This window comes from Sparus aurata, chromosome 21 (genome assembly GCF_900880675.1).
Source record: "Sparus aurata chromosome 21, fSpaAur1.1, whole genome shotgun sequence".
Taxonomy (NCBI): domain Eukaryota; kingdom Metazoa; phylum Chordata; class Actinopteri; order Spariformes; family Sparidae; genus Sparus; species Sparus aurata.
Genome location: NC_044207.1, coordinates 7,109,608 through 7,131,210, shown reverse-complemented (window position 1 = coordinate 7,131,210; position 21,603 = coordinate 7,109,608). Strand labels below are relative to the sequence as shown.

The 21,603-nt window shown below is 38.8% G+C and overlaps 1 protein-coding gene across 1 annotated transcript in view; it reads left to right on the top strand.

Moving 5' to 3' along the window:
• Nucleotides 1–21,603, top strand: part of pappa2 (pappalysin 2) — an 80,752-nt gene that overhangs the window by 14,151 nt on the left and 44,998 nt on the right. Inside the window, exons 5-11 of the mRNA XM_030401855.1 lie at nt 8,456–8,604; nt 13,295–13,434; nt 13,824–13,977; nt 14,504–14,696; nt 15,838–15,971; nt 19,882–20,064; nt 20,874–21,177. Coding sequence (XP_030257715.1) covers nt 8,456–8,604; nt 13,295–13,434; nt 13,824–13,977; nt 14,504–14,696; nt 15,838–15,971; nt 19,882–20,064; nt 20,874–21,177 — 1,257 coding nt within the window. The remainder of the gene's footprint in view (nt 1–8,455; nt 8,605–13,294; nt 13,435–13,823; nt 13,978–14,503; nt 14,697–15,837; nt 15,972–19,881; nt 20,065–20,873; nt 21,178–21,603) is intronic.

Genomic DNA, 21,603 nt, shown 5'->3' with positions numbered 1-21,603 from the left:
GGGCGATGGCCAGGTACACTGCAGATTCTGGCGGTATAATAAAGAAAAGGGAGCGGGAAGGGGAAAGATGGACGGACAGAGCAAGGGTGGAGAGGGAGTGATGAGGTGGTGGGCGGACATCATGTCCGTTTATGCTGAGACACACGTCCAGGATTTGCTAACATTACTTGGTTTGTAAATCCTGGACAGCACACTTGTGTGCAGTGAGCTCCAGTCAACTCCCCTGAAAGAACAAACGTTTTCCAAACTTGTTTGATACTTTACGTGCACGTTAATCTCAGTTTTTATTGTGGTCATGTTTTATGCACTAATAAACCATTGCTGCAAAGATTCCCAGAAATCGTAGCTCTACATCTGATGCTGACTCACTTCTGTGTCTTCTGTCCCATTGATGGTCCCTGCCTTTTTCCTGCCTTATGCTTTCATTATATTGCAATTGACTATTGCGAAGCACCGCCCTTTGTTACTGTTAAAAGCACCTCATAAATGCTAGGACTGGGTGACAAAATCAAATACCACCATATTTTTGACCCAATACCTTGATATCAATATTGTGACATTATTCTTGGTATGACTATTGATACTTTCATTAAAATAAAGCTAAGTGGTTTTAAAGGCAAGTATTAAAACAAGCAGAGAAGTCTTGTAATTTCAGGTGATCACATCCCGTTCATGTTATTCAGCCTTTAAAACTAGGAATAACAACACTCATGCCGTATCATCATACATAGATGTCCAAAATCGAATACAATATATTTTCTTATATATTGACCAGTCATACAATGGGTCCTTTTGCCTGCTGAAATAACACATTTCACAAGCAGATGTTGTCTGCTGTAGCTAGCTAACAAATTCAGCTAACAACACGTCAAGGTTGAAGGTTAATTTATTTTACAAAACAGACAAAAGTTTCTTTATGCTACATCTGAGAATCAATCCAAAACAAACCAAAGCAACTTTATGAAGTGGATTGTGAAAGGACAAATTTAGGAGTCTCATCTTGCAAAGAAGCTGTTCCATAGTTATTTCCTTTAGTTGGTTAAAAATGACACCCCCAGCTGACTTTGTTAGGTTCCCAGCTGCCTCTCCCAAATAATGAAGTATGGAATAATCCTTAGGTTTGGAAGTAATGCTAGATTAGGCTACTGTTAGTTAGCTACATATGCTGATGATTAGCACAGACAAACACAATGTATAAAACATTCCCTACATTTTTCTTTTTGTGGTTTTGGTTTTGGAAAAATTACGATCCACCCAATTCTTTACATACTGGGTATTACTACAGAGACCTACGTACACTGCTTCTGCTTACTGAGGATGCCAAAGCTGGACAGGCCTGCCACGCCTAGTTACGGTTACTAAGCTGTGGTTGGACAACAGCTGGTCAGCTGGCGCATGCTTCTCTGGGTCTCAAAAGTTGCATGCGAACATGACCATTTGGGTCTTCTTGTGAGTGATAAGTTCTTCTTGTAAGTGATAAGATGTGCTTGTTTGGTCAGGCAACAAATGCTCTGCACTAATGGAATAAAGTTACTTTTAATTTACTAACTCTGAATATAGGTGTCTTGTCCTAGCGGCCTGTGGAGAACTGTTTAGATTGCAGATGCTTTCTACTCACTGTTTTTCTGCACAAAACATCATACAAAGACAAGTGAAGTGCACGGTTAAGTGTAAATATGTTTTGATATTTTTAGAGTGTCGCTTCTGATTCAAAGTAACTGAATTGTCAACAATAATATTTAAAGTGGACATACATCTAGAGTTTTATATGGTGACAGTGTTAGTGCTGACTTTGCTGTTGATTCCCACAGTGTTTGACGTACCCACAAATGGTAATTCTGTTAATACACAACCAAGCTTTTCACTTCAATCATGCAGAGCCATTTATTTTATGCCAGGTTGGCCTTAGACTTCCATTGAGGCATCCTCTGAGTCTCAGAAGTTGAAGAGTCAACTCTTTAGTGGTCAACTTTCTGCCACTTGTAATTGCACAGCCTTGGGTGATGGATACTGCATGCAGCCTCGGCTGAACTCAGTTTCAGTAATGTAGTGAGAGCAGGGTTTCCCTGAAGCATCTTAAATCTTAAACCTCATTTAGTCAGGCAAAGTGCCTGAGAAAACACTTTCTTATTTGCAGTACAACACATGCACTCAGGGAGGGATTGCATTTGGGTGAGGATTATACACATGAAGGGCTCTTGGCTGCTGAGCAACACCTTTGGACCAATTTAGAGGTAAACTGCCTCACTTAATGGTCGCGACAGTAGTGTATGGGAGGATGGGGATTACTGCTTTCTTATGTCATCTATCCTGATTTTTCCCAGCTGAAAGCTTACAAGCTCACCTGTCAATCCTCCAGGCTGTTGGAACAATGTAAGCAGCACAAAGCCAAGGCTGCAGAATATTTTTAATAAGCAATTATATAAATTATGTTTGTGATGAAAAAACAAGCACTTTAAGCCCTTTCAACATTGAACCATGGTTAAGAAATATTAATACATTTAGCAGTACAGCTGAGCTTGATCAAAAGCATGAACCTTAACTTCTTTTTAACCAACCAACATAAAACAAATCCTTCAATTACACTTAAAGTGACTGAGGTAAAGATTAAAGCATGGCTTAGCAATTTTAACAAAGTTAGCCTGACAGCTGAAATTCATCAGTCACATAAAACCTTAACTCGCTGCTTGAGAAATACAACATGACACAATAATCCATTACGTTATAACCATTGAAAAACACTTTAATTCCAAGCTTCGCCTGAGTGAGATGAAAGAAAACAAGACTTCACAAATAAAATTATGAATGTAAAAAAGAAAATATTTTTGGAACTATGCACTGACTTGACCCAACGCCAGATGCCAGATGCACCAGGGGAGGACTTGTGGCACAATTCATTCTTTTTTTTTTTTCTTTTTTTTTTTATCAAGCAGTTGTCATGCTCCGGAAAATCATAAGAGGCTCAGCAAATGCCTTAAGTGACTAGCAGGCGTGAACTGGACTGACAGTGAGACCCCACTGCAAGGCTCTGAGACCCAGTGAAGTAGGAAGGTGTAAAAGCTTTCCAGCTATGAAAGCAAAGGCGAAAAATTACAGTTACGATCGCCACAGCCTAAGAAAATCAAAGTCCGCTTCAGACATCAAAGTGCCCCAAGGGTTATTAATCACAGTCAAAGAGAGAAAGAGGTGGGGGTTGGTGAGAGTGACAGTGGTCAGAAGTACCCTGACCAATTCAAACAATTATGATTTGGATACAGTCAGAGACAGTGTTGATGGATTGAAGCAAACTCCTACACCATGGTCACAAGTTCCTAAATTCTCTTTCACATCCAGTGAAGACTAGTCCAATACGTTTTGAGCTTAGTTTAGCATAAACACTAGAAGCATATTGTCTTCTGCAGGTGAACACATGTGTACAGTTAACTTCTACCTGCAGTGGGTTAATCCTGTAGTTTAAATTAAACAACTCATTCAAATCATTCATCCGAAGTGCAACAAAACAAACATGAGATGCTAATCAATCCCAATCTAACACACCTGCAGTGTCCTGAGAAGAGCTCCAATCAGGCAACATAGGTGGAAAAACTGTGGTTTGATGCTAAGCTAATCAGCTAGCTAGGTGAGAAAAGCAAATGCAGGCAGTACCTCAGTTATAATGACTTGTTGTTGAAGTTAACCACCACTTTAACCACTTTCCTGACTAACTCTGAAGAAAGAACAGCTGTGATGTAAGTTTTAGATGTATTTTTTCTTTTATGCTCCCATGTTTTTGGAATAACCAAGTTAGCCTTTTTCTCAGCTAACAGTGCTAAACTAGGCTAAATCCTTAAGCAAGCTGTTGAACACAGAGATAACTCTTCCACTATCTGCTAAACAGTGTTTCCCATTAATTGACGAATTTCTGGCTGACTGCCATAGTCTAATTTGCTCCACCATAGAGCTCAACAGTGAGGTTCCGGAAGTAAAAATGCCATTCATATTCTGAATAGAGGATTTTGATTATTGGCCATAATGTCATAACCATCCAAAGTAGACTTACCACGAGTTATGAGATTGTGAAACGATGGTATATGATCCTGTAGAAGTCACAAGTCCGCATGATATCAACCTTGTCTTAAGAAAAACATGTTTTACTCGCGATGTCACGGAAAAGTACTACACTACCCACAATCCTATAGTGTAACAGCGACGTCTCTGATTGGTGGAGCTCACTGTTACCATGGAAATGTTTACCGAACCCGCGAATTTCATGTTTGCTAGTTACTGCTACCACTGAGACTTTTAGTGATTTCCACCCCTTTCGACACTCTTCTCCTCATCTGTAAAAAACGCAGTAGGGGCGCGCAGGTGGTTGAGTGGTTAGAGCGCATGCCACATACGCAGCCCACCCCAGTTCGATTCCAGCCGGAGGTCCTTTGCTGCATGTCACATCCCCCTCTCTCTCCCTTATTTCCCATCTGTCTACTGCTTAATAAAAGTGTCTATGCTGGAAAAAATCTTTAAAAAAAACAAAAAACGTAGTAGGTCAGAAAATGAAATCATGGTCGCTCTGTGGTAAACGATTGTTGAGTTCAGTGGTAGCAGTAACTAGCCAACATGAAATTTGTGGGTTTGGTAAACATTTCCATGTTAACAGCGAGCTCCACCAATCAGAGACGTTGCTGTTAAATTCCCAATGGTTTATGGGATGAGTAGTTCCTTTACTCTTAAGATATTTATGTACACAGTCTTGTACCTTTGCTTTTTTTCCATTTTCCAAAAAAATTTTTGCGCCGAATTAAATATTTAATGGTCACGATTCATCTCGTACTTTATTGTCTTTGTTCCAGGCTTAAAACTCTTTATATAAGGATTTCATGAAGCGTCAATGGAGTAAATGAATGGGAAATTCACTTCTGGAACTGGAGCTGTTAAAAAAGTGGGCAGTGGCTGTTGAGCTCTATATATCCCACTCACTTCCAGCGCTGTGAGACAGAAATACGACTCACTTTTTTAATTTTACGTTTAATAAATGCCAACGGGCATGGTCATGGTCATGGTCATGCTCATGAAGTGGGGTTTGGGAAGATAACTGCCGTTGCAGATGCGTTCGTGTGCGAGATGGGACCCAACCACTCAGACAACAATATAAGAGGACTATTAAGATACGAGATTAAAAGCAATAGATTGATGTTACAATAGATTGAAAAGCAATAGATTGATACTGGCTATTAACTATAGTCTCATAGGTTTGTGCTAGCATTGTGTAGCCAGAGCTGTGTAGTAGAGTAAATTGGGAGGTCTGGGCTAATCGCCAGGCTGCAGAGCAAAAGCTTTGTTTTATATTTGATATGTTATTTAATAGAAAGCCACTTTCTTTTTGTCGAAGTGCACCGGATCGATGCCTTTCACTTTCAAAGGTGCACCAAAATGAATAGAAGATGCAAATCACCACATCCGCAGTGTCCTGAAAAGAGCTCTAATCAGGCAACATAAGTGAAAACACCTGTGTGGGTGCCCCATAGCTGTATAGGGCCTTTATTTAACTCATGCAATACGATGAAAACTGTGGTTTGAGGGTAAGATTACTGCCACGGTGACTGATGGCTAAGTCAGCTAGAAGAGACACGTAAATGCATGCAGCACTCCAGGTGTCTTTTCTTGCTTGTGAAGTTGGTTGTCTAGCTTTGCGCACTCGTCTATCTAACTCCGAAGCGAAAACTGCTGTGACTCCTGGATGTATTGGTTTTCAGGCGGTTGAAAAGCACAACTTTCTCTCTCTGCCTCCTTTGTTGGGAGACAAGTAAGCTAGCTCCTTGCTAGCTAGCTAGTTTTCTTTGCTAACAGTGCTAAACTTGGTTAAGTAGAGTGGGATGATGTATTTTTGTAGGCTTACCCCAGAAGTTTATGATAATTAAAGGCTTTGTTCATCAAGGCACAGATGAACACCACTTTTGTGATTTAAATAGCTAGAATCAAAAAGCTGTGACTAGGCTATAAATACAACACATTGTGGTCGCATTACTTAAACTTCACCAACACTAAGCATCTTACTACACTATTACTATATTCATTTTCTGTAAATTGATATATCTACACTTTGTAAAGTCAGAGTTAGAGTAGTTTGCAACTAAAACCTGCTTGTAAAACCAGACTTTTGTCTAGATTAGTTTTCGTGTTCGATGTGATTCACTTTGTCTGTGACAACCTCTGTAGTCTCATTCAGCCACTTGTAAGCAACCGCTGTTTTTACGATACATAAGCCTTTATAATTAAATTGTGGGACATTTAATGTTGTATTTTATGTCGTAGAACAAAACATATGAATATCTTAAGCCTGTGGTAACCACAGACTTTATGTCAGGCATTTAACACAAAACCAATGCAAAAAAATCTTGGACTTTGAGAGGAAGGAACCGGATGTGCAAAACTCCTAACCCATTTCCGGCTTTTATGACTACTAGTGCAGTGCCTGTAAGAAAAGTGTATTCCTATAAAAAAAGTGGGAGGTTAAGCAGCTTTTTCATGGATGGCCAAATGAGGCTGTGTTTGAAGGTGGGACGTCAGGGATATTTAGGTTTGTTGTGAAATCCGATATTCCAGGGTATAATTGGCTGTTTTTGACTATTTTTGATTTTGCCATTATATTTCACCTTAAAAGCTATTTACTTGGTGTCATTATTTTCAGCACAACCTCACATGTGTGACTGTACAGTTCTTTTTTCATTTTGACATACTGTATTAACACAATGGACCTAAAATCACAAAAAAAACATAAAATCTGAGTAGAAAAAGTTAGATTTTTTTACTGTGAAAACCACAAATATGTTTAACAAACCATTTTTTTTTTTTTTTTTTACTTATAGTGCAAATATAAATTGTTGTTTGCTAAATTTGTGCATACATTTAAAAAATGTACAAAGTTATATGTAACTATTTACATTTAAATGCAGGCAATGCTCAGGTCTGCCTGTGCTCCTTCCAGCTGAATAAATAGCTGGACTGCCTGCTCCACATTCAGCTTCTCCTCATTATTCTGACTCATTAAACAAAAAACCGACTCCACTACACACTAAACACACTACACCAAACACTACATAACACACTAACTATACACTCCAAACACGCTAAATGTCACAAATCTCTCAACTCTCAATATCGCTGTCTACACACCGACCGTCGTTGCCTGTCAATCATCCGCCTAGGTCCCTCCCACAACTTTCTGTTCCTCAACAACCAAACTTGCTGCTTGGACACTTTCGTGACAAAAGCCCGTTTTTACCGTTTCTTCCTGCACCAGACACAAAGCAAACGTGACGGCAATGTTCGCGAAAAAGCGTGGCGGACATTATTTAACCTAGGTCCGGTTTTGGACATGCCGATGCGTCCGGTCCGTCGCCTCGGGAGGTGGGCCGTGTAGCTAGCGGCTAGCGACTAGCAGCTAGCTAGCGGCTAGCTATACATGAACATCCACCGATTCCGATTCCACTTTGTTGTCCGCGCGTCTCCGGATCTCCTCAGACCCGAACAGACTGGGTCCGGACTCGTTTAATCTCATTAATCCACAACAGTCAGTTTAGATGCACAGAACAGAACAGACAGAACGGACCGAACCGCTGGCAAAATCCCGGTCCAGCTCGCGCCGCTGCAGGTATAAATCCGCTTGTTTCTTCAGGTACGTCGTGGGCTTGAGCTCTGCAGTGATTGGCTCTGGTGCGCACATGGCCACGGTGTGCAGTGATTGGCTCTGGTGCGCACGTGACTGTGGTATCTCTGGTGGACAATGCTCGGCGGAATTTGTAAAGCATTTATGAAATAATTTATTCACGGTATCATTGCAGTCCAAACAAATGCTTAGATGCACACCACTGAACCACGCAGCAGCCATGTTGAAAGTCTCGGGTCAGTGTGATCCTTATCCGCAGAGATATTTGACCAACAGACACATACACACACACACACACACACACAGACAGACAGAGATTCCTTGTATTTATAGATAGATGCTCTACACCACCCTATATATGTCCTTAACCAAGCTGTTGACCACACAGAGATAATGCTTCCATTTTCCGGTAAGACAGCCAAAATGTGCATTTGTTTAATGCACCATGTTTTCAGAAACTTTGCTCCTTTTTTCACTTGTCTATTTCAGTAATTGGAAATTATAAGACAAAAAATCTTTTAGCATAGCGTCCATTATGTTAAATGACTGTATGGAGGCCTAGAGTTAGCATCTATAATAATAATAAAAAAAGCTGACCTTTTTGTAATTGTTTTTTTTCTCCATTTTTTATTTAAAGTCTGTAAATTCACACATTGAACATATCCTCATCCTCAAAGTAACAAACATTAACAATGTTCTCAATTTCCAAGTAGCCCACCATCCTCAAGGACACCCAGAAAATAGGTCTGGTCCTGTTAATCTCAGAAGAGTGATCTGATGTTTTCATGTTTTCTCTTTCCATCTCTGCAGGGCCTATATGAGTGTGAAAGAGCTTAAGGAGGAGCTACAGCTGAGTGGCACAGACACACTTAATGTTTTCTTTGCCAGCAATTCGGTGCGTGAAGAACTGGCAGGAGCTGCAACCTGGCCTTGGGCAAAGGAGGCTCTTACTCATCAAGGTACGGACGTGAAAGTGATCTCTCCACATCTCTTGCTTCTGTATCCCACTATATTTCAATCTGCTATCTGTCTTAATGCTTTTTCTCAGTTTCTTTGTCTTTTTGTCCATACCTTCCTTTCTTCCCTATCCTCTGTTGTCTTTGCTGACGATGTCCGAATGAGATGGTGAGCAACTGGAGCTGGTAAAGATTTTCCCGGCACGATGCCTCTTTCCTCTTCCAATCCTTAGGCCCCTTTCCACTGGAAAAGGCTAATCAACCCAACAGCAACCAAACAAACAAACAAACAAACAGCAGTGTGGGCTCTGTACCATTGTTGCCACCCATGCCCACTTGCCAGCTGATCTTTATTTACTTATGCACTGTTTTCTTCTTGTGCGTACCGAGTGGACTCAAAAGAAGGAGACTCATGGAGTAAATGTACCTCCAGTGGTGGTACATGTCACTAGAGGAATTCACATTTCCCTTTAACAGACTCACTACATTGTCAATAATAAATAAGTCTCTTCTGCTTGGTGTGTAGAACAGCATGTCAGGTTCAAATAATACAACTTGCCTCATATTTTATTCTGCCTCTTTTAGAAATATCTCTTTACTCCAATGATCTGTCCAGCCTCCATATCTTCGCTAGACAGAGCATAATTAAGATGTGGTAGGACAGAATGTCCATTCCATCAATTTATATTGTGTGTAATTATCAGCAGAAACACAAAAAAGCAAAAAAAAAAACCTATGACATCGCCTGGATTTCAGTAAATTCCTGCATCATCAGACTGGATGTTTGGATGTCACATAGGGTTCTTATTAACTAGCATTTCATTATACATAGTACTGTGTCATGATGTCACAATTCTTATTTTTCAAAGAAATAGCACAGTCAACAAGTAAAGGTTTGTCTTGTTTTATTTACTCTACTCAAGCTAGTGATAAAATGATGACAGTTCATTGATTGAATAGCAAGTTACTACTCATTTAATGTCAAGTGAATTAATTTCATACTTCTGTATTAAATTTGTGTTTTTCAATGTTAACATCACTAAACTCTGGTAACTTCCGCTGGGCATTTCTTATTTAGAAATGTGATGGACTACATTTGATTGCGTAATTAAGACATAACTGCTTGATTCAATGACAATGATTATTGGCTGTAATAAATTGGCTGGCACAAATTTATTTTGGCTGACTTCCAAAGACATTTATGTCTAAAAATTGGCATTAGATAATGCCAAGATGTGTGTACAGCATAGGATAAACAAGACAACTGCACTGTTAACAAAAATATATTTGCTCAGATAAAAAAGAGTAAGCCACTGCTGATTATACAAAATGGATGAAAAAAGTGCATCTTCACAGACATTTTGAATTTAATTATTTCTACAAATACTTTTTAAATATACACTACCAGTCAAATGTTTTAGAACACCTCAGTTTTTCCAGTTTTTATTAAATGTATGCAATTTTATGTCTCATTGTACTTTGAAATTAAAGCATAGTACAAATAAACAATTGAAGTTGAAAAAGATATAATGGAATCAATTTATAAACCAAAATGTATTCTAAACTTTTGACTCATAAAAGTAGCCACCTTTGCCAGATATAACAGCTGAACACAATTGTGGGATTCTTTCTACAGTGGTAATGAAGTATTCTTCAGAAAGTTCTTCCCGGCTCTGTTGCAGACTTTCCCATAAATGTGTGGCACCTTTAGGTTGCCTTTCACTCTTCTGTCCAGTTCATCCCAAACCAGCTGGATGGGGTTTAAGTCTGGAGACTGTGCCAGCCACTCCACGTTTTCAAGCTTACCATCTTGTTCTTTTTACCTTAGGTAGTTCTGGCACAGCTTGGACTTATGTTTATGGTCATTATCTTGCTGTAGGATGAACCCCTGACCAACCAGGCGTATACCACAGGGTACTGCACGGTACTCACACTCTGTACAAGTCACTGACCCTGGATCCAGCAAAACAGCCCCAGACCATCACACTTCCTCCTACATGTTTGACTGGTGATGTCACACACTGAGGAACCAACCTTTTGCCTACTCTATGGCGAACAAAAATCCTTCGTGATGAACAGAGGATCTCAAATTTCGATTCATCAGTCCATAACACCTTCTTCCAGTCTTCAGTAGTTCTTGCTGAAACTCCACCTGTCAAACCTGCAACTTGAAGTGTTCTCTCTACAGTTTAAACGGACACTTGCTTACTACGACCACTATTAAGCTGTGCTTGAAGCTGTTGTCCTGTGAGCCTCCTATCATGCCAGCTGTTGACTCTCAGAAACTTGTCTTCTGATTCTGTTGTGGCTTTAAGTCTGCCAGACCACTTCCTGTCAGAGTTTAAACCATTTTCTCAGTGTCTTTTGAACGTGGAAGAAACTGTATTCAGTGACACCTTGACTTTCTAAGCAATTTCTCTGTAGGACAGACATATATTTTTAAGTTTTATGATGGTTTGTCTCTCTTTCATTGTTAATTGCCTTTTTCTCACCAGTTTTATAGCAACACAATACTTTCTGCCATACAGTACTGTTCAAATAATGCTCAAAAGGGTGGTATGGTACCATGCTGTGTTCAAACACTACTTGTATGCAGATAAAGTGGGGTGTTCTAAAACTTTTGACCGGTAGTGTACATTTATTTGACTTCTTTGATCAAAAAGGGGAGAGACAGGCAGCTTTACCAAACCGTATTTGTTAACCTTTACATTTACATTTAGGACATTTAGCAGACACTTTTGTCCAATGTGACTTACAATAAGTATATTTGTCACAAGAAAGAACCCACAACATATTTAAAGTTTGTTCAAATCCATGTAATGTCATTTCTGCCACCAGAGATATCTTAATCAAAACAATGAAAATAACATGTTCTCCATTGTTAAACAGCCACCAGCACTAATTGAAATCTGTGTGACAGAGGAAGAAAGGTTGGACAGAGATAGTGTTTTGAAGTTTTGCTTACTTTACATTTAGTCATGTTCACTGACATCTTTCCTCTCTCTCTGACTCTCTCTTGGAAGTCATAGCTACAGGTTACAAAATAAAAAAAAGCACTGTTACCTTGAGTATACAGTAATCACAGATTTCTCTGGGGTGATCTTTGTTGGAAACATTTGGGATAATGGAAATACACTACTCAGCAAATACATTACAAAGTCCTAGTTTTATTGAAGACTTTTAAATGAAGAAATGTTACTTATTATAACTTTGAACACAGGATGTTTATCAAAATTAGATTTCCAAACTTTACTGGTGTTTGTGGGCAGAAGGGTAACTGTAGCTTAGGTCTGCCATTGCTTCTGTTCTTAAAAGCTTTAAATCCATTTTGAGGCAAAATGTTGTTCTGTATATGTTTGGACTTGAGGGAGCTATTTATTGATTTCTAATGGGAAACTTTGCTTTGGTGCTACCAGTTATATCGTCGAAGTAGATGTTATAATTTCAAATTAAACTGGTGAATATAGTTCTCTATTGAAAGTCTCCCTCGTGAGATTTGTTTCAGTTGTTCAGCATCTGTCCCTGTTTAAAAACAAGTTAGTAGATGACAAGTCATCTCCGGAGGCCTTGTTGTTTAGTGTCTTCGTATTTAATGTCTTTATTGTTCAATGTTTTCACCACTGAATACTGTTTCTAATTAGAAAACCAATAACGGTCATGTCTGTTCTTGATTCTGCGATTATCAGCATAGTGCAGAAAACCTGTATATCCACTTAAAGGCCATTTTTGTACCATTCACCATAGCTCCGAAACCATAGCCGATTCTTAAATGGCTGTTGGATTTGGATTTTTATTTAGTCTTTCTTTGATTTTTCTTCTACTTTTTACTTTTTTAGGTCCAGAAATAAAACACAGACAACATTCTTTTTTTCCATTCAAGGAAGTATATTGACAAAAAAAAACCTGGACAGTATTATCTTGCTCTTGTATCTATCTTGTTGTCTGTCTTCAGAGATCAGCAGAGAAAAACAAGTTCATTGTTGTCCACACTTCATGAATTAATTTTCTACCAAACTTCATGAAATCGGTCTACATAATTTGAGATGTCTTGCTTATTAATGGACAGACAACAGGGACCAAAAATATAACTTCCCTTGTCCTAAGCAAGGGACCGAGGATTTAAGGTTTCTGTGGTGCATTCTTCTACATACAAAACAGGCAAAAGTGGCCCATATCCACCCATATCCACCTTACTGGTTCCTGTTTTTGGTTTAAGGTACTAAAGTTTTACTTCATTCCTAATTGGTTGTAAGTGTCACAGTGTCTTTTTACTGTGGTGGTCTGTTTTTGTTTTGGAAATGCCAGCTTGCTGTGGTGGCGGTAAGTAAACACAAAGTCGGTAGTTACAATTCCACATTTTTGTGATCAGATGTTTTGGTTTGTACTCAAGTAATGGACTGAAAATGGTTTAATGTTTTTTTATATACAGAACAAAAGTTGAATCAAGACATGTTGATGTTGAGATGATGTTATTTTATTGTCTCAACAAAGGGCACTAAACCAGTTCACTTGCTGAGGGACAGTTTTCCAGATCATTACATCCTGTCAAAACAATGGAATGAGCTGTTACCTTCTAGAAATGTTTTATTTATTTAATTGTCTTGTGAAGACTCACAAACCTTTTCTCGCTTTTCAGTATCTAAATAGTAATAATATTATAACTCGTGCTGTGAATGTTATTGTTTGTCCTCAGGTGGGATGGTGCTGAACCCATCTTACTTTGGTACCATGGGCCACCACAACACCATGATCCATGAGATGGGCCACATCTTGGGATTGTACCATGTATTCAAGGGGGTGAGCGAGCGGGACTCCTGTGATGATCCATGTCAGGTAAGAATGTCAAATGTAACGCAAACCTGTTTGGTATTTACCTTTTTGGATGTTTTTAAAGTTTGTTGTTTATTTTTGCCTTATCCCAAAATGTAATTTATGTGGTAAAGTGGGATTTACATGAACCTATTCTCATTTGATTGGTATAATGAGTAGACCTTCCACTGCATAGTTAGAAACAGTGCTTTTTTTTTGTAAGATAGCATTCAGTAGGAATACAAACACACGATTCTTCAATTCTGATGAAATGATAAGCATTAAGCCAAATTAAGAGGTGGTTGTCTGTACGTCTTCACCTTCTGTCTATAGAATGTAGACATGCCTACGTGGATGGAACTTCTTACTCTTCTGTAATCACTTGCCTGAAGCTCTGTCATATGCACCTGCAGGAAACCATCCCGTCCATGGAGACAGGAGATCTGTGTGCTGATACTGCACCAACACCCAAATCTAAAGCCTGCCAAGATCCTGGAGCTGTCACTGACACCTGTGGAGTCACCACGTACCAGGACACACCTTATAGCAATTATATGAGCTACACAGGTACATTGAATAACCATTATTTACTGTCCTGTGTTTTTGTAATTAGCAGCAGGCCTTCTGGGAGATGACAGAAAGATAGATTGAAAGAAAGAATGATCCACAGAACAGGAGTCGATTACATGGCACTGTTGAGTGTATACTGTACAATGTTAGAAAAGTGACGGTAGTGGATATGGAATAGTCCTTCAACCGCATAGTTAGAAACAGTGCTTTCGTGTAGGATAGCATTCAGTAGGAATACAAACATATGATTATTGGTTACAAAAGTTTTTTATTAGCCTTTAATCCATTAGATTTTTTCATTTTAAAAAAGGTTAGATTTGATCTGCTTGTAGAAAAAAGATGTTAAATGATGAAATGATATTTGCATAATACACAGCCAACTCAGTCTGTTTTTTTTTTGTTGATAACAAAAACATATTAATAATGAAGCTACTTAATACCAACCATGTGATTTTCACTGAATACAGTGTTGTTAGTCCTGTTCCATGATGATTCCCTTTATCTTTTCATTGCACCACGTCAGATGACAACTGCACCAACCATTTTACCCCCAACCAAATGGCACGGATGCACTGTTATCTTGACTTGGTCTACCAGAAGTGGCTGATGGACCAGCAACCTGCACCCATCCCTCTGGCCCCGATAGTGACAGCCCAGAGTCCAGATTCTGTATCTCTCTACTGGGTGCCACCTATCAGGGGACCACTTTATCAGAGGTACGATTGCATGGATTCTTAACTATTTACCTTTTAAAGGAGTGATGTCCACACTTATCTTCTCTTTTGAAAACTAATTCAACCACAATCTTCACCCTCAGTATGGTCAAGTTTCTTATTTCTTTTTAAACCCATCTAAAGGAGCAACTCTTAGACTCATGCAATGCAAATTTAAGAAATGATTGACGTATATGTCCTAACACATACATTTTTCCAAACAACACAAGCCGAAATCTACTTGAGGCGGCTTACACAAAGGTTTCAGGATGAGTTGAAGAGTCTCACAGCCTGAGGAAAGAAGCTGCTCTGTAGTCTGGTGGTACGGCAGCAGATACCTCTGAATCACCTGCCAGATGGGAGCAGGGTGGACAGATGATGGCTTTATGTGTAATGCCTGATGATTCTAAACATATTCAGGCTGCTAACAGAACCAAGATCATTGCAGTTGATGCTTGGTTTTACCTTCCAGTATCTTTTAAATTGGTCCTGTTCATATTTTGTATTTACTAGAGCATGATTACCGCCTGAACATATATTCCTGATATTATGAGTTAACAGAGACTACTGGAACATTTAACAACTGATCTGTGTGCATTCAGTTATGAGATTTGCAACATGTACAACATGTGTTGGCAAAAGACAACTGCATTTCTGGGCCTGATCTGGAGCACTTAACATGAAATAATTTTTAGTGTTTTGATTATTTATTATGGTGATCTTTTAGCATGTATTACTTATGTATAGTGTATGTATGTGTCATGTTATGGGATATGTGCAATACTGTTATGTATTTGTCAGTGATGGGATGGCTAATGATGTATTGTTTGTTGCCATTGTGGCTGTCAAGGCATTTATGGCGCAGCTGTTGAGTCCAAGACAAATTTCCCTGAACGGGACAATAAAGTATATCGTATCGTATCGTATCGTATCGTATCGTATCGTAAATCGACCTTGTTGAATTTACAGATACTGTTCTGACTGTCGCCTCCTCCACCAGTCATCAAAGCAAAAACAGAAAAAGTCAGCTGGTTCAACATTTTTGTAAATCTTGTCTTCAATACGATACATTTTCCTTGTTGTGACAAATGAAAGAAAAAGTTTGACATGTCATAATCAGTAGCTCTGTTTCCTTCTGTCCCAGTTCCTCCTTTCATGAGTCTGTTATCAACTGTGGAGACTGTGAGAAGGACAGCGTTTTCCACCAGTACGCACACGAGGCTTCCTCACCTCGCATCTGTGACACGTCAGGCTACTGGACACCTGAGGAGGCAGTTGGTCAGTCAAAACTCACTGTGTGTATGTTTTAGCAAATGTGTGTCAAAAAAAAGGATGAATAATTATGTCCTTTTTTTTCAGACAAAAAGACAATAGAATAGAATAGAATAGTTGCATTTTAACTGTTGCGACAAGCAGCCAAACTTATCTTCTTAATGCATCAAATGGGTGTGAATATAAACAGAACTGAATATGAGAGGTAGTTGGACACAACACAACATACGTACAGACATAGTGTGTTTTTTAGGGATTCATCACTTGATCAAAGTCAAAGTATTTGAAATCAAATGATGAAATAAAGCAATAGATATCAAATGAATTTTTAAACCACTCATATTTATTGAACTAAATAAAGCCGAACTAAGATTTAATTGGTAAAATCTATAGTTGACTGACTTGAGTTTTCTCTCCTCTTTTAATAATTATTGACAGTGAGGAATGTGGGGCTTTCAGGTTTGCCTTTATGTCCATGAGTTCTACCGCCGTCTCTTGTTTCCACAGAGCAGATCAACCCCCTCCCCTCCAAACACACACAAAACTCATAGGCACACACATCTCTTCCCTGTAAATTTCAGGTGCGTGCAAGGCTAATGGCTCCTGGAAGAGGAAAAAGCAGAAAATCATTAAATGATAATTGCCCTCAGCTACAGACCTCTCTCTGTCTCTGTCTTGTTTTAGCCAAAGCGAAAACAAGCATTATTAAGCAAAGCGTCTACTCTGTGTAACGTTTGGGTGCTGTTCAAACATTGAAACGCTGTCAAAAAACAAAACAGCCAAAACACAGTGTATCTTGTAGCACTGTACTGAAACATTACACTTCATGTAAGCACATGGTCCTTGTTATTGCAATCATAATTCCTGTTGAGGACCGGTTTCATTTGACATGACATGCATAGTGAGGGGAAAGAAACAAGAGAAAAGGGAACACAAGTAAGTAAACAAAAGCAACGAGAAAAATAAGAGAGAAAGGGATACACAGAAAGGGAGAACAAAACACCGTAACAACACAATAACACTTTCCTTCTCTTCCGTGGAAACTCTACCCAAATATGTGGAAATCCTCTGCTGGAATTTATGCTTTGAAAACAAGCGGTGAGGAGGAGCAGGGGGGATTACGGCTCCCTCTCTTTCGCTGCGGGATCATAATGATGATAAAGAGTCAATTACAGTCTTACTCTAAACAGTGGTATGCACACAGCTGAGGAGACAGCCTGTCTGCTGGCTTCCCTGGCTCCTTTTTCACTCTTTCCTACTTCTAAAGATGATGATGCACGATGGGTCACTTTGTCAGCCAGCAAAGATGGGCAATATTGCCTTCAGCAAGGGATGGAAGAGAGGGAAATTGGACAAATTCAATGCGGATGTCATGGCTTGCAGTACTAAACATAAGTTTAATGGCAAAGCACCTTTGGCAAAATGTGCTTTTACATCTCTTTTATATGTTGCCACAGTTTTGACTGGTTGAAGTTCTCAGGCTGAGAGGAAACACCAGACGATTTCAGGACTAGTGCTCCTGTTTAGAAGATTAAAATAGTTTATGTGCTGTATCCAGCATTAAAGTGCTTTATAATTCAAAATAAGAACCTTTTAAATTAAGTCGACAATGTTGTTTATTGGACCGCAATTTGGAGAGAGAAAAGAGAGGGGAAGAGAGGTAGTAAAGACAGTAACTCTACTGGGGAAATGAGAATATAATATCACATTTGTAAGTCGACTGATGGATGAAGATAGACGTGTATCTATTTGAATGGAGGGAATTTTGACCAATAATCTAGTAAGTTGTATAGAGTAAGTAAGAACATTCAGAATACTAAAAATGACAAAAACCATAAACCATACAGTTACATAGTTATGAAGTTCAAATATGAGAATAGAAAAAATGCAGTTTGCAAATAAAGACAGATAAATCAAATATCAGAGCATACAAAGTACCCTTGTTGTCTCAGCTTGTTATAGCTCAGTATTCTAATGCATACAGACCCACGTCCATAAACACGCATTCGTAGTTGATATAGACAGTGTAATGTTTGTAATACAGCAATTAGATAAACATCTATTATTATTCCTTCGTGTGGTTTAGCAAAGTATTAAAGTATTAAAATATTAAAATGCAACCCACCTGAAAGTATCTTTTAATGATTTAGATTAAAACATGCAAACTACTGCTACTTGATCATTATTGGATAGTTTTAAGCTGAATTAAAGAAAAGGCCGCTTGAGGGCAGGTGAGCAAGTACAAAAAACAAAAACAATATTAACATATTATCACATTATCAAGTTGTTATGGCAAACATGTTCGCAAACAGTTGTATTGTCTCACAGACACAGAGCAACACTATCATCCCACTGAAGTTGCATTACTCACTACTACTGTTGTAGTACTGTTGCTCCATGTTAGCAGTAGTTACAGGTCTCTTTCAGTGTTGGATATGCGTCATATTTGACATTCTTCCTGCTAATAATTAATATAACCAACCAAAGTTTTAATCTAAGACATCATGCTTTTCTTCATTTGTCTGGTACTTCAGCAGTCGTAAAAATGTAGGAAGCTGAAATGGCAAAGGCCTACAGAATTTGCACTTTACAGTTCTGGTTAATTTCTATGCCTATTTAGGCCAATACCCACGTCATGTACCTGGCATTCTTTGTCTTTCTAACACTTGTCGATCCACACATGGCTGATCATAATGGGTGTGAAATATGTAACACCTTATTAACATCCTTTTATTTGTCTTTCACCTGGGATACAGTTGATAATAACACTGCAATAGTGTTATTCCATTGCGCTAATCACTAATGCTGCTCAACAATTAACAAGTCATTATGTCTGGTGTAATGGAGTTACTACCGTGTTTTTGAATGTGGGCCATGCTTTTAGTAGGGGGGATGACTCGTAACTTTCTTAGCTGGAAAATTCTGTAAGTAATGACAGCGCTGGTAGTGATAGTGATAAATGTCTTATATAGCTCACTGCTAAATAGACGTGGATAAGACATTTTTATCATTTATTACTTCTTAAAAGGACGTTGGAAAGTCTACTTGATACTGATTTAGTTATGCAATATAGGTTTTGGGATGATATGAAAATGTCTTATAACCTTCATGCCATGGAAAAAAGGTGGACACAAATATAGAAGAAGTGTATTAAAAAAAAGTTTTAATTGTTGAAAATAATACTAACCCTGCAAAGTGTGAAAAGTTATTAGACATGTACAAATGTCCCTGTCCAGATCCGACACACAAGTTATTGTTAGACACCACATACAAATACAGCCTGTATCTTTATTCCATTTGACCCCACAAATGGAAAGATGTACACACACAAGACAGTGACAATGACAGTACTTCAGACAAAGCTATATAGTTGTGTGTGTGTGTGTGTGTGTGTGTGTGTGTATAATTGGGTTTGACCGTAGTTTTTTTAGGGATGATACTGATGAGTTATCAAGGAGATAACTGATAACCAATATTTGGAACCGATATACATTTGCAATAAAAATGTAAATCTTAACCATAACCATTGATGGAATGTTACTCAAGTCATTAACTGCTTGACAAAGAACAGCCCCACTCAGAACAACAGCAGTAGTTAAAGGAAAAGAAAATGTTGCTCAAGTCCTTTGTGCATAGTGAGAAGGGTTCATCATGTCTGAATGAATGAGAAAGCATGTTGGTCAAGTACACTGTGTGCTCTGAGGTTCAATCTGTCCACTGTTAATGGTGTGCTTCTGCCTAATGGAGGCAATGCAGATTCACCATGCTTTCTACTAATCGTCATGTCTGAATCTGGATTATGATTTAGGTTGCACTCCCAGCTTTAGGGTTACATAGCAGATTAAGTAATTGAGATGTCCTCATGATGCATAAATATAAACATGTGTGTCTTTCCATGGTTGTTATTAATGTGCAGGCCCACCTGATGTGGAGCAGCCCTGTGAACCCAGTCTCCAGGCTTGGAGTCCTGAGCTCAGCCTCTATGACACTAATGTGACCTCACCATGTCCTGACACGGAGGGCTGCACCCTCACACTAAGGTTCCTCCACCCTATTGTTCCACATGCACTTACCCTCTGGGTCACCTACATCTCCTCAAGTAAGTGTCACTCAATAACAACATGATACCATCAATGTTCTATGTCAGATAGCATGACTGTAGATACTGTGGAAAATGGCAGTGGTGGTATGTTCAAAGCTTACACTTCAAAAAACACAAAAAATATTTTCTCACTAAGTGTATAACCACTTGCAATGCTGTGTGCATACAATATGTTCCTAAATGTGTAAAATGTGTTATTGATTATTATATGAAGGCAACAGGAGAGGTGATCTATTGGTCAGCAGGACTCCAAGAAAACATTATGCACTTGCAAAAGTTTTACAAAGTCGTTGTTTGCCTAGTAAGCTGGGTGACTGTGAGTGTAAAACAATGTGTGTTGATCCTTGTCAAGCAACACATGAATAACAAGTTAAGTAAATTCTCTGTATCCAAAAGCTGAAGTTGTTGCAGAAAGTGACAGGTCTCTTATATACACAATCATGAACATATAACTAACTAGCTCACCAGAATGATTTAAAGACAGTTGCTCATTGTACTGATATTCAACCGGTAGAGAAAGTAAAAACAGCAGTCTTATACCACTGTCAACGGATACACAAATAAGAAGATTTACTACATATTTCCCCTTATCTAGTTTTATTTGTATTCTGTTGTCTTGTTTCTTATCTGTTATCATTTTTATTTACCTGTTCTGTTTATTCGTTCAGTGTTATGTTTGTTTATTTCTGTTTCTTATCACATTTTTGCACCTATTCAGTTATATTTGTGCTCTCCACATCATTGAAGAATTTTTTTTTTTTCGAGATTTAAATAATGGTTGATCTATCTGTATTTCTTTGTCACAGACAACCCAGCCATAGCCAATATAGAGCTGATAACAGACACGGGAAAAAGCATTAACCTCGGGCCGCAGCACGTCTTTTGCGACATGCCCCTCACTTTGCGCCTGGACACCCACAGTTCTGCCATCGCCGCCATAAAACTGTGCACCTTCGATGAAAAGTTGGAGATCGATGCTGCGATGTTGTCTTCAGGACCTGGCAGCCCTCTGTGCTCCAGCTGCCAACCTCTGCTATACAGGATTCAGAGGCAGCCGCCCTTCACTAGCAAATCCCCATCACCTCAGACCCAGCAGACATTCACTGACAGGTAGACGCTGGATGATGTCATGTGTGTCATTTATTTGCCTTCACTTCAATGAGGTTCTAGTTAAGATGGACTTACAGTTGTGTTTTCACTGTTATTTTGCAAGCTATTATTAAGCTATTAGTTCTCTAATGTTACTCTATACATCACACTGGAGAATAAACCTCAAACGTGAATTGGGTCAAAAAGCAAAAGTTTTATTGTTACATAAATGCTGAAGGTGTTTGTAGAGAAATACATGCTCAGAAATCTGAGAAAAGATTTGTTATGCAGGAGGTAACCACAATACCTAATGGGAATTGACAGGTGTGTTATTTTTCCGTCCAAACCGCCCTGAAATACCAGGAACGCCACCTGAGGCAAGTCCTGTTTTTTCTCAGGTGTACACGAATATTTATAACATGGAGGCTGTGTTCTGTTAATGCTGGG